The sequence below is a fragment of the Lasiosphaeria miniovina genome, assembly GCF_030549165.1.
Source record: "Lasiosphaeria miniovina strain SMH2392-1A chromosome Unknown B0T26scaffold_3, whole genome shotgun sequence".
In the NCBI taxonomy this organism is placed as follows: domain Eukaryota; kingdom Fungi; phylum Ascomycota; class Sordariomycetes; order Sordariales; family Lasiosphaeriaceae; genus Lasiosphaeria; species Lasiosphaeria miniovina.
Window position 1 is genome coordinate 4,252,602 of NW_026848222.1, and position 12,842 is coordinate 4,265,443.

At 56.9% G+C, this 12,842-nt stretch overlaps 5 protein-coding genes across 5 annotated transcripts; all 5 read right to left on the reverse strand.

Annotated features, from left to right (window-relative positions):
* Window positions 1-1,664: 1,664 nt before the first annotated feature.
* Window positions 1,665-3,599, reverse strand: B0T26DRAFT_739960 (cytochrome P450 3A13; the record flags this gene model as incomplete). The annotated part of the gene is made up of 6 exons (XM_060443786.1): window positions 1,665-1,851; window positions 1,920-2,559; window positions 2,672-2,797; window positions 2,958-3,105; window positions 3,169-3,199; window positions 3,262-3,599. 6 exons carry the CDS (start codon window positions 3,597-3,599, stop codon window positions 1,665-1,667), a joined length of 1,470 nt encoding a protein of 489 aa, XP_060298786.1.
* Window positions 3,600-4,256: 657 nt separating this feature from the next.
* On the reverse strand, window positions 4,257-4,484 carry B0T26DRAFT_616572 (uncharacterized protein; the record flags this gene model as incomplete). The annotated part of the gene is made up of 2 exons (XM_060435996.1): window positions 4,257-4,378; window positions 4,454-4,484. Coding segments are annotated over 2 exons (153 nt in total), but the record flags the coding sequence as incomplete, so codon positions are not given.
* A 619-nt stretch (window positions 4,485-5,103) lies between these two features.
* Window positions 5,104-6,187, reverse strand: B0T26DRAFT_674511 (uncharacterized protein; the record flags this gene model as incomplete). The annotated part of the gene is made up of 2 exons (XM_060439720.1): window positions 5,104-5,389; window positions 5,520-6,187. The coding sequence occupies 2 exons, from the start codon at window positions 6,185-6,187 to the stop codon at window positions 5,104-5,106; spliced, it is 954 nt and encodes a 317-aa protein (XP_060298788.1).
* A 1,665-nt stretch (window positions 6,188-7,852) lies between these two features.
* B0T26DRAFT_641157 (uncharacterized protein) lies at window positions 7,853-8,101 on the reverse strand (the record flags this gene model as incomplete). Its single annotated transcript, XM_060437302.1, has 1 exon — window positions 7,853-8,101. A coding segment is annotated over one exon (249 nt), but the record flags the coding sequence as incomplete, so codon positions are not given.
* Window positions 8,102-9,135: 1,034 nt separating this feature from the next.
* B0T26DRAFT_640753 (uncharacterized protein) lies at window positions 9,136-12,567 on the reverse strand (the record flags this gene model as incomplete). Its single annotated transcript, XM_060437262.1, has 3 exons — window positions 9,136-11,433; window positions 11,501-11,598; window positions 11,655-12,567. The coding sequence occupies 3 exons, from the start codon at window positions 12,565-12,567 to the stop codon at window positions 9,136-9,138; spliced, it is 3,309 nt and encodes a 1,102-aa protein (XP_060298790.1).
* Window positions 12,568-12,842: the final 275 nt, after the last annotated feature.

Below are 12,842 nucleotides of genomic sequence, written 5' to 3' on the forward strand. Positions count from 1 at the left end.
AGAAGGATTTTTTTTTTTGGAGGGGAAGATTATTCAGGAAAGCTGTCTTTGGGGAAGGCATTGTTCAGTCCGTCAGGCCGACACGACAAGCCGCTCGGTTTGTGCGCCTGCGCTATACTTCTGGGCCTGGCACTTGGTGTGGAGACCCACCACGCTAGCCGCCTTCCTGGCACGCCCCATGTTTCCCATGGCTAGGCGCAAGGTCGCAAAAGCCTTACGTGACTTTTGCCCCAATCCCCGACAGCTCTGACTCGTCCCCATCTCGAGGCAAAGCGAGCGACAAGGCTGATTCGCCAGGCTCCCGAGCCCTTTGTTACCGGCGTACCCGTGCCCGTTGTGTGTGAGAGCCGAGCCGTGGGTAAATCAAATTTTCTACGGAGTATATTTGATTGTTTTTCAGTTGTGTGTGTTTCCGCAAGGTTAGCCTCGGCTGTCTAAAACCGGTGCGTTACCTACTGAATATGTATATACTTTTTACGGCGTTTTCGTCTTCACTAGTGATTACATTTGCCTCTATTGAGTACCACTACTGCTACTACTACTTTCGATTCGGATACGTTATGGCAAGGTAGGTTGGTGCCAAACTAGAACACCGTCAATAATAATAATAACAGGCAGCATATTTTCTACGCCAGGCGCGGAGGGAAACAATTATCGGCCCGCTTCACTGTCTATCCAGACATGCCCGACTTACTGAGTAGGTGAGCAGTGAGTGGCCTGCCTGCAAAACCTGGCAAATAGGGGGTCTCGCTGTCCAACTCGAAACACAAAGGGACGGCGCAGATCGGCCCAACTGACCTGACTGACGGCCCTGCGACACACCCACTACTCTGCCACAGGGAACCCTCCAATCCCAACCACCGTTATTCTAGAATTTCACAAGGTTCCTGTCTTGTTTGTCAGCTTCGCTTTCTCAAACAACCCGAATCAAAAGCACCCGATTCCAGGGGCCCTCTCTCTCTCCGAAAGCTGTGCTAAAATACCTGGCCTAGCAGTATTCTGTTACAAAACGGCGACTGCGTGTTTGGGCTCCTTCCATGTAGAAATAAAATAAAATAAAATAAAATAGAAAATAAACTAATTACCTCCGCAGCAGTGGGCATCACGTACACACACAAACATACTACCCTATTGCAGATTTTTTTTTTTTTTAAAAAAGAAGAAGAAGAAAAAAAAAAAAAAGGAGGTTTCTCGCCCGTCCGAAACGGGGTTAGTTAGGCACAAGCTCGCCCAACAACGAACCTGACGACGGGAACAGTGGACAGTGGATGGACACCCATCCGGAACCCATCCATCTTCTTCCGTGCAGGGTGTGCGGCGCGCAAACTCTAACCTTTGCATTGCCTCTTTCTCTCTATCATTGACTGGCTGGGAGTGGGGAGGGGGTGAAGCTGGTGATATAGTAAATACACGTATATGTCCGTTCGGACGTGACATTCCCCACAAATATTTCCCGCGGCCGGGGCTTTTGGTAAGGAGGGGGGGAGTGGTTGGCGGCGCGGGTCGTAGTCAGTCATACGGTGCTCCGGAGTTTCCCAAAAGTCAGAGTCAGAGCCAGGGCCGGCAGTCAGACGCAGTCGGACATGAAGATGCGAACCAGCCCAGCTCAACCCAGTTTCACTTTCGCTTGGCCCCATTTTGCCGTCAGCCAGCCAGTCAGTCAGTCAGTCTGTTGACAAAGGCTGACTGGTGGCGGGGCTAAAGGCGAGCAAACACGCCTGTCCGAGCGGACGCGACGAGATGAGCTGGTCCGACATGTCCATCGACTCGGCAGTCATGGCAGGGTCTGGGAGCGTGGTGAAGCTGGTGTACACGGCCCGCAGCAGGACCTTCATCTCGGCGAGCGCAAGGCTGGCGGCGTTGTTAGCGAAAGGTCTGGTTTAACAAAAAAGGGGAGAGGGGGTGGGGGCTTTTCTTACTGCTTGCCCACACAGCCGCGGCCGCCGCTGGCAAAGGCAAAGAACAGGCGCTTCCGCTCGGCGTCGCCGTCGGGGTGCAACCAGCGGTCCGGGTCGAAGACTTCGGGCTTGGGAAACACGGCCTGGTCGATCCTGTGCACCGAGTAGGCCTGGCAGCTGACGACGGTGCCCTCTGGCACGGCATAGCCGTCGATGGCGCGGCCTCCGCGCGGCACGTGCCGCGGGAGCGACATGGGGATGGGCGGGAAGCAGCGGAGGCCCTCGAGGACCACGGCGTCGAGGAACGGCAGCCTGTCGAAGGCGGCGCCCGGGTTAGCGAGCAGCTCGGCCCGCAGCCGCGCCTGGTGCGGCAGCGACCGCGGCTGCGACAGCTCCCACATCAAAAAGCACAGCGCGTCGCCCGTCGTGTCGATCCCCGCCACCATGTGGTCGAGGCACTCGGCGGCGACGTCGAGCTGGTCCAGGTCCGAGCTCGGCCCCTGCATGCGGTCGAGGAGCGTGAAGGGCGCGGCGTCCGTCTTGGAGCATGTGCCGAGCACGAAGTTGTCGGCCAGGGGCGTCTGGCGGGGCTTGGCGAGCCAGTACAGCAGCTTCCCCAAGACTTTGTGCAGTGTAGGGCTGTAGTATCCGACAAGACGGTCTGCGGCCGGGGTTGTTATGTTTGGTTGTTTAGCCCGCGAGTCACTTTCTCAAAAAAAAAAAAAAAAGGACGGACGGGACTGGCTTCCGCGGTTGGTTGGCCCGGGGCTTACTCTGCAGGCTATCATCGAACGTCACCTCGCGCATGATGGCCTCGTCCTGCTCCGTCTGGAGCGAGTCTGTTCCGTACGGGTGGAACAGATGGTGGGTTACGCAGTCAAAGGCGTACGAGTGGAGGTCTGAAGCGCAGGCCGAGGGTCAGATCATACGACCGACGGTTGAACCAGGCGGTGTCTCGGGAGAGGGGACTTACAAATCTGCAGTAAGTAGATCCGGTCAACACAACATGTCTCGGGTGGCATGCCCTAGCGGACCACAAAGTTATGCATGTACAAGTACGTACGTAAAGATCAAGGCTTCCGCCTACGGACTGGGAGCACTTCTTGACAAAGTTGGCAGCCCGCTCAGCGATGCCGTCGAGAGAGGGCTGGCGGACGACGTTGGTGTTGGCATAGCGATCGGCGAGGATGCGCTTCTTCCGGGCGTGCTGCCGTGCAGAGTTTAATACAGTGACGGGATGTTACACAGTGTTATGTGGAACTGGACTTACATGCTCTTTGTTTAATGTGGTAAACATGGTTCTGCCGTGGCTGTCAAATCCCGATGTTCTATTCCAAGAAAATGGGGGAGAGAGACAACATACCTCTTCCCGTAGACCTTGAACAAGTCGTAGAACTCGGTTTTGTCATAGCCGCTGCCGCCGGAGCAGTAGATCTCCTTGACGGCCGCGGCCGAGGCAAACGAGACCTCGTTGGGGGCGATGCGCACGACGGGGCCGTACCGGCGGTGCAGCCCGTGGACGTAGGCGGTGCGGCGGGCGTTGAACTCGTGCCATTTGAGCACCAGCGACGTGAAGCGGGCGAGGGCCGGGCCCGGAATGCCGTTGAGCGGCGACAAGACGGTCCGCCGCAGCAGCGCGTCACCGATGAGAAGCAGCGCAGAGAGCCCGAGGCAGGCGACGAGCACCGGAGACATGCCCATGTTCCTACCTTACCTTACCTTGGCTTATGGGTTGCTGTCGTGCATTTATCTCGACGGTGAAAGGAAAGATGCTACGCTGAACTTTATTACGTGTCACATCGGCTCAAGATACCTATCGTAGCTACCCATGCCATGCATCCCGGCTCTGTTGACGATAAGGATCGGGCCACTGCACTGCGGGGAATACCTACGGTGCGGGGATGGGATGGGATGCGCGGGGAGCAGAAACCCGCGAGTCTAACCCAAGGTGAGGTATTCCTTGTTCCCCCGAGGACGAGTGATTGCTTGGGCCAATCTGCAAAAAGTTTATCTCAAAGGCTACGGAATAATGGATGTAACATTAACATGTACGAGTAGGTCAAGAAGAAAGCCAAGCCCCTGCCACTTTGCAACGCCACAACCAAACTAGATAGGCACGTGAGGTATTAATGCATTGCACGCATCATCACCGCCGGGCAACATTTCAAGACTGCGAGTGATGTATTTGGTCGGCTATCTCAATGCTGGCCGACTTCCACAATAGTCCTCAGGGACCCGAAGGTAGACAGAGACTCAGGCCTGGGCGGCCTTCTTGGGCTCGTCCACGTCGTTGTTGGTGCTGTCGCCGCCGAGCCAGTTCTTGACGAAGCCCGCCACTGAGGGCACCGCGTACTTGGCCTGGGGCGGGTACTCGGTGCCGTCGACCTCGACCTTGGGCTCGCACGTGCAGCGCTCCTCTTCGGGCACGTCGGCGAAGACGTTGGAGAGGTGGCTTCCGCAGCCGCGCCACGACGTCTTGGCTGAATGAGGGTTTCGCAGCCCGTGTTAGTCCTTCGAAATTATTTCAAAAGCCCAGAGGAAAAAAAAACACATACTGCAGGCTGGGCAAGAGGCTGAGTAACACATTTTTTCTGGTTTTTGGGGGGGTTTGTTTTTGGCCTTTTTGGTCTTTTTGGCCTTTGGTGGAAGAAGTCTTTGCCCTGTTGCCTTAAAGCGGGTAACCGAACCTACCAGGAAGTTTGGGTATAAGTGGGATGGTGGATAAGGGAAGGTACAGACAGGAGTGGCGGGGTGAAAGTCAAAACGTCAAAGCTTTTTTAGGCAACGGGGCCCTATTTGAAGAAAAACCATGGGAGAGCAAAGATGCGGCAATTATCATGACTTATGATGGAATCCCGTGTTCCGGATCCCGGATTCTCAGACGAAAAAAGGGGGTCGCCGAGACGGCAGGACGCGCGGGCCTGCTTCCTCTAGAGGTTCTAGAGGTCGCCGACCTAGGGCGGACGGCGATACGGAGTTGCTGCCAGGCAAAATGCCGCTGATTGCGGGCGGGGACCTCCCTGACAGCTCGGCATTTTGCCCCTCCATTGGTCCAAGGCAGCGGTCCCCGAGCCGCCGCGATATAGGGGACACCACGCCACCTCCCGTATCCACCCGCACCTCCAGACAGCGTACTGCACATACGCATTTCCAGATTATTAGGGAATAGAAACAATAACTGCCTCTACTGCAGCTTTACTTTACCTCAGTCCAGCGCGGCGAGGAAGCGGACCACGCGGTCGGCGAGCCACTCCTGCGCGTCCGGGCTGTCAACCGAGTGGTTGGCGCCGGGGATGAGGCCGGAGAGGTCGCTGGCGATGCCCGGGGCGCAGGCCTTCTTCCACTTGACCACGAGCTGCGGCACGTCGATGTGGCCGGCCACGAACTCGTCCTCGCCCGACGGCACGATGAGCACGGGCTGCCGGAGCCCGCCCCAGATGGCCGCGACCTTGTCGTCAGGCAGATCTGACGAGAAGAAGTCATCGTCGCCCCTTTGTTGATTTCAGCAATCGCCCACCCAGAACTTTGCCCATGCACACACGCAAGATAGGAAGTAGTCTTGATAGAGACAGTAGAATAAAACCCAAAAAAACCCCCAAAAAATAAAAGAGTAGAACTCACCCAACCCCCACCAGCGAAAACCAGCGATACGCCGTCACGGGCGCCGCGCGGAACCCCTCGGGGAGCAAGTCGCGCGGCATGACATCATCTTTGCCGCCGCGCGCAATCATGGCGGCCGCGCACTCGACGCTCCTCGCCAGGTCGGCCGCAGGCACGTCCATGGCGACCGCCTCGCGGTCCGAGACGGGGCCCTGCAGGACAAACCCGTCGACATCGCCAACACCACCACCTGACCCATCAGATCCAGAAGCAGCAGCATACGCCAAGCAGTCCTGGCAGCCGGTCGAGTGGCCCAGCAGGACTACACGCTCCTTCTCCAAGGAGGCGCGCAGGTACGCGACCAGCGCCGCCAGCTCGGCCACGTCCTGCGCCAGGCTGCCGTAGCCGAATGCCGTGAATGCTGTTGATAACCGCGCCTCGAACAGCGAGTACGTGCTCCCGGAAAGCTTGGCGGCGATGGCCCGCGCGTACGGCACCGCGGCCGGCGGCCCGTCGCCGAGCCCGCCGATAAACACGAGCGCGTTGCGCGGCGTTTGTGTCTGTGCCTGTGTTCCTCCTGTTGGTGAGGTGGTGGTGTGCTCGAACGCGCACGGCTTGCGAGTTCCTGGGTACCGGTGGACCGTGACGGGGAATATGTCGCTGTTATTATTGTTGTTGTTGTCCGCCATGGCTTGAACTGCAGATGTATGTATGTGAATTTTGCTTGTCGAAAGGAAGTCAAGGTAAGGTAACCTATGTAAATAAGCCGAGGGTTGAAAGGGGACGGAAAACGACCTTCCTTAGCTTTGCAATGGAAATGCAAGCGTTTCATCATACTACTCACTCCTCGGCGAATCAAAACACAAACCGTGGTTATGGGGTATATGCAGTACATACGGATGCTCCTACCAAAAGAATCCGCTCACCGCCTTCTTGGCATTTTAGCCATTATAGAGCTTACCCACTATAGCCCACTAAAGTTATAGCGCTTCCACCAAACCCCACCATCGCCATACTATTATCGCCATTTCTATCGAACTCAATTGCGGGCAGTCAACCTCAATTGCAAGTGTAACTATCTACTTTCTTCTGTTTGATCGCCGCAGTGGCGCTGGCGCTGGCGCTGGCGCCGGCGGTGGTTCTGGCGCCGGCGGTGGTTCTGGCGCCGCTTCTTCCACTTCTTCCTCCTAGGCATCTACTCTAAGTCCTTCCAACTCTGCGTCTTCCGAATCCACTTCTGACTGCCACAGAGCCGAATCTATAAATTCCAAGTCCTCGTCCACTACAACTACCTCTCCTCTAGCTTCAATGATATAGTTGACCTCACGGCTCTTCATCCAACTCGGCCGACCCTCCTTATATTCGTTTCCTCCCTCGCAACGAATAACCTCCTGTATGTGGTGTATAATCCGTTGAATCCATTCACGAATCTTCTCCTGCGGCAACTCTCTCCAAGCCTTTAGCCAAGCTTTCTCCGCTTCCTGCCGACTCTGTGGAGCGCCATTTTTTGTTGTTTGCCTCTTTAGATAGAACCATGCAGGCTCGATCATATTGAGATCCGGAGAGTTAGGGCACCACAACAAACGCAATACATTCGACAGGTTCATTACCACATGGTTAGCGCGGTGTATATGTGCCGGTGCGTTATCTTCCATTATAAGAAACTCGGGGCCACACCGCTGCGTAAAAGGGATCAATTTCGGCAGTAACACTTGTTTCTGATATCGATACCAGTCAATCCCTTTCCCGTTTCCTCTCGTCAGCTTGCCGTTGGCCTTAGTCCATCGCCACTGCGGAACCCGGCCGGGGTTCTTCCGATCAACCCGAAGGCGAGACATGTGGTTGTTCAGCTCCCACTCAGCCTTACAGATAGGTTCAAGCGCCTTATTCATCTTCTTCAGGTCCTCATCAGCTAACTTCCTGTCCGCAGCAGTTTCCGGCCTCCAGATGTGGCAAGGATCTTGAAAATCGTAACAAAAAGAACCCCAGAACATAAACTCCGTATATCCTTTCCACCTCTCACGAATACAGCTTCGCAAATGCCGCTCCACTGAAGTCCTCCACACTCGATACCCTCCACGGCGATGGCCAATGACAATAGCTGTTTCATCGGTCCAAATGACCTTCATCCAATCTGTAAGGGTCCAATCTTTATGATCAAGCCACTTTAATCTCGCTGCCCGCATTTCCTTCGTCAATCCAGGCTTGCGAGTAGGCTTCGTCTTCTTCATACCAGCCTTCCGTAGAATCCGCCATACCGTCATAGGGGAGACTCGCCCCTCTAGTTCAATGGCGATTTGAGCGCATAACTTCTCACGACCGCAACGATCACGACGAACCTTGGCAAGGACCTCTTCCTGAATTGCTTCTTGTTTACTAGGGCGGCCGGACTTTGGTGCGTTAGCAACGTGGGAGCTATCAAGTCGGCCAAGAGCACCGTCAGAAGTTATAGGCTCGTATCCAGCCTTGATTGCGCGGTCGAGAATATCGTTCAAAGTCCGTGGAGGGATGCCGGTAACTTGCTGGATTTGGGTATTTGTCAAGCCCACGGCTTTAAGGGTCAAGGCTTGAGCACGAGTTACAGTATCACTGTATTGCCCCATGGTTGAGAGATAGACAAAATAGTGGCTATGACGGACAGAGTATAAAAGACGCTTTGGAACTAACTTGCGCTTACGGATCTTGATATATTTCAACCGGGTTGCCACCGGTGGCGACTGCCAACACAAGCCTGTGCGCTGGCTATTTTTGACGTGGCTTTTGGAAGCCAATCGCTTATAGTAGTTAACCACTATAGCCTTCCTGCAATGCCCACTGGAGGAATTCTGCCGGCAGAAAAGAACCAAAAGCGGTGAGCGGATTCTTTTGGTAGGAGCATCCGTACTCCGTACAATACCAAGAGTAAGGTACATGTACCTACCTACCACACACCCCCCTTTCCATCGTCCATCCTCCTCTTAACCAGCGACCAACGTCTCTTCTCGATTTCCTTACATCTAACCATTTCAACCACATATATCTGGATACATAACTATCTACCTAAATAGGTAGGTAGCCAATTAATCACCTTTTTCTTTCACGTTTTCTTTCTCTCTTTTTCTTTTTCACAAGCATATATGTCTGTATTTTTCCGTGTACTTTGTCTCTATGTATATACTATACCCTCCTCGCCCCAGCCAGCGGACACCGTCGACAGGCAGAATAGCTACCAACTCTAGAAAGACAACCCAGCCCGGTTTCTCCCTCACCCCGCGACTCTTTATTCAATCAAACCAGACGACTAGTCCCTCTCTAAGGCCCTTTACTCTACTAGACTTGACTCTACCCTACAGGATTGCATGTAATTACGTGCGCGTGCTCTTCAATTATTCGGTTTCCCCCGTGCCAGCACACCACATGTAAATTTTTCTCCTTTTTCTTGGAATGCGCCCGTCACGATTGCCGTTTCTGCCCTCCGTACCCCGTCCTCGCCCGGAACGAAGGCGTCAGATTACTAGGGCCCATTGCCAGCTGTGTTGTGTCTATTATGCTCTTGAGCGCGCGCCGCCGCAGTACGGCGAAAAGACAGCTTTCTTTATACACGAGGCGCCGGCTTTCAAGCCATTGCAAATTTTGTTCTATTCGCCACAGCAACCCCTCACCTTGCCGGCCTACCGCTTTCACCTGCTGCAGCAGCTTCTGCGCCGAGGTCCCGCTCCACCATCTCGATCGATGTCAAGCTGGGGAACCGCTTCTGGAAGTCGTGTATATAGTTGTCCTTTTCCGCCGCTGTCATCTGCAGCGCCGGCTGGCCGGGGAGCTCGACAGCGACGAGCACGCCCGACGGCCCCCCAGCCGGTCTCAATCTCTGCACGTTAATGTTGTTGCTGTTGCTCGGCACCGACGGCTTGGGCGGGGACCCTGGTCTCCCTCCTGTGGGCGGCAACATGGCACTGGCCGTTGAGTTTTTATTGAGATGGGTGGGCTTGGGCGGTGCCGTGGGTCTCCCTGTCCCCATGGACATGACCCGCCCCGCCGGCTCCATCGTGTTCGTGTTCCCGACTGGTGCCGTCGGGGCCCGCTGCACGCCTCCACCTCCATCATAAGAGCCTCGCGGAAGCGCTGGCTCACCCGGCTGAGGACCGGTTATGGGCTTTCGCGCGATCAGCGGCCGCCCGTCATTGCCAGACGGGGGTCGGGCAGCCAGAGCCGCGTCTGCGTAGCGGCCGTATCCCTGTGCCGTGCGAGCTACCGTGGTAGAGGAGCGGGTGGTCTCGCCCAGCAAACTCTGGACCTTGTTCTGAATCGACACTGCGCGAGAGACGCCGCCGATGCTCTTTGGCAGCGCTCCCGGGCCCGGACTGGATCCTCCCTGGTCGCGCTGCGCCACGCGCTGGCGATACTCTGCCTGTGCGGCTGCGACGCGGGCCTCCTCCTGCGCCAGCATCCGCGACTCTTGCTCTCGGCGCATCTCGGGCGTCAAATCCTCGCCGTCGCGCATTTGGCCGTCGTCACTCCTGCCGTCGGTCGCCTCGGATCCAGCGATGGGCGTGAGTTCGCGCCGCTCCAGGTCTTTGAGGGGCGACGGCGTCCTTGGCGGAGGTGGCCCGCTCGAGCTCCCTTCAAATCTCTTAAAGGCGTCGCCAAACTTGCCAGCTAAAATGCTCTTCGTTCCAGCCCCCAAGGACGTAAGGCTCGACCGCTTGCCATGCTTGTGGCTTTTGTCCTTCTTCCTCGGATCCGAATCCTCCATTGACCGTAAAAATTCCACGTTGGACTCGATATTCATTTCATCTTCGGGATCTGGCGAAGGCGGCAGATCCTTTTCAATCGAATACCTGGGAGAAGGTAGACCGGGGGAAGGGAGGGGCTTAGATCCTTCTCGCTCGCGGAGATAGTCAATGTTGGACTCGAGATGAGTACTGACGGGCCTCGGCCGTGCGGCGCCCTGCGATTTTGATTTGCTAATAGGCTCCAGGAGATCAAAGCTCGGACGTCCGCCTTCCAGTGAAGGTCTGGAAGACGATGGGTGGCGTACGTGTGGTTGATTAGGCTGGCCCTGGAATAAAGAGGACCGCGACGGAATGGCGCCAGGCCGAGACGGATTCGGTGCCTCCCCACGAACCAGGGGTTGAGCACCGGCATCCTGCTGCCGGGACACGCCCGGTTCTCGGTCGCGCTCCGTTGGTGGGAACCGGTACTGCTGGAACTGAGGTGTCTGCCTCTCGGGAGGTGGCGTCGATGTCATGGTTCCAGTGGAGACCATGGTCGGTCTACTAGGGGTGGACTGGTACGTGGGTTGTGAGGCCTGCGAGGATATTGCCTTTAATTCGGGAATGTTGGAGATGATAGCAGATGCGCGGCTCATCTCGGCCTTTTTCGGAGGAGCGGCGGCGGGCTGGAGTGGTGGTGACGCCTGTTTCGTGTCTGGCGAAGCCGCCGAGTATGGGTTTGTCCGGTTCAGCTCAACCGACCGTCTCTGGATTGCTTGCGGAGGCGCGGGCGATGGAGATGGCTTCACCTGGAAGGCTTCATCTGCCAGTCTCTCGGCCACTCGCTGAGACAGGTCCTTGGGTGGTGGAGCAAGCTGAGGCTGCGGCGCAAAGGCGCTGTCAAAATCAAACTTGGTCCCGTGATCATGCAGTAGCGAGAACTGATCGAGCGTCGGGAACCTAGACGACAGCTCGTCTCCGTCGGTAACAGTAGGCCTGGCGTCGAGAGCGGCAAAGGGGTCGCCGTTGGTTACTATATTAGGCGATGGGCTGGGCTTCGGTGGCGGGGCGGTTGGCTGCGACGAGGCAACGGGCACTCTCCCCCGCCTCATGCGCTCAACTTCAGGAACCGCTTGCTGCTTTGGTGCGGGCGGGGAAAAGATGGCACCGACGACAGGCGGAGACTTGACGTTTTGTTCGGGCGAAGACAACAGCGCATCACCTTCAGACGTGCCAGCGTATATCTGAGAAGAGCAAAAAGTAAGCGCCGACTTGGCCAACTGCAGGGCCACGCAGCTCGCAAGCACTCACGTCTTTTACGGGCGTTTCTTTTCCCAGCATGACGCAAGCCTCCCGGAGGGCTTGGTAGATATTCGGCCTGGCCTGCTGGTTTTCACGCAGCATCCAGGCTAGAGCAACATCAGCTACCGCTCGGGTTCGGGCAGAATCCGTCTCGGGGCCTTACCGATGAGCTTCTTGAGCCTGTCCGAGAAGACGGGGTAGGCGGGGAACTTGTAACTAGCATTCAAGATGGCGAGCTGTCCTTGGTCCTCGAAGGGGGTGGTGTAGTAGCACAGCTTGTAGAGCAGGACGCCGAGAGCCCAGATGTCCGACTTCTCGTCGATGGGCTGTTTCCTGTAGACGTCAATCATCTCGGGGCTGCGGTACTGCATGGTGGTGTGCTTCTGCACGTCCTCGTCCATCAGGCGGCACTCGACGACGGTGGTGGGCGCGGGGCGGGGCGGGGCGGCTGAGCCGAAGTCGCAGAGCTTGAACTTTCGGGACGAAGCGCTGGTGGTGATTAGCACGTTCTCGACCTTGAGGTCGCGGTGCAGCAGCGGGGGTTTGAGGTAGTGCATGCAGGCGACTCCCTCGGCAACGTCGGCGAAGATGTTGAGGATCTCGGGCTCGGTGAGGCGGTGCTGCAGACGCGTGTTCATAAAGTCTATTAAGCCGCCGCCGTTGCAGTACTCCATGAGCAGGAAGACCTCGTAGCCGCCGCCGCGCAGCTCCGACGCGTGCGAGTCCATGTACGTGACGATGGCCTTGTGGCCCTTGAGACGCTTCATAGTCTCGACCTCGGTGCGCATGCCGCGCAGCGACTCCTTGTCGGGCACGGCGACCCTCTTGAGCACGGCCTGGTCGGTGCCGTTGACGGCCGAGGGCAGCTTGACGAGGTAGACGTGGGCGAAGCCGCCTTCAGAGAGATACTTTTGTATGACAACGCGGTGGCTGCCGACCTGGATCTTGGTCCCGGGCGAGAAGGTGCCCGCGGGCGCGCCGGGAGGGGCCATGGCTAGGGGCGCTCCGTACGCTGCGCCGTACGGTACGGGCCGCGGCGACGCCCCTGGCGGCACGGCCTGGCCGTACGAAGCCATGTGTAGATCCGGGGGCGGTCGGCAGAAGCTTGGTATTCAAATGGTCGTCGTATCTTTCGGGTCGGGGTCGGGTCGGGGAGTGTATCTGCGCCTTAATTGGGGAAAGGGCTGAGGAAGGAGGTTGTCGAGGGAAATGAGCGGTCGGTGGCAGTAACGGGTATACGTATTCGGACAGGCTTTCGCTACGCAAAACCCGAAAAGGACGGCCAGTGATCCCGATCCTAGTGACTAGGCATCCAAGAATCCAAATGCCAGAAAGGAAAGCCGAGAGGGAA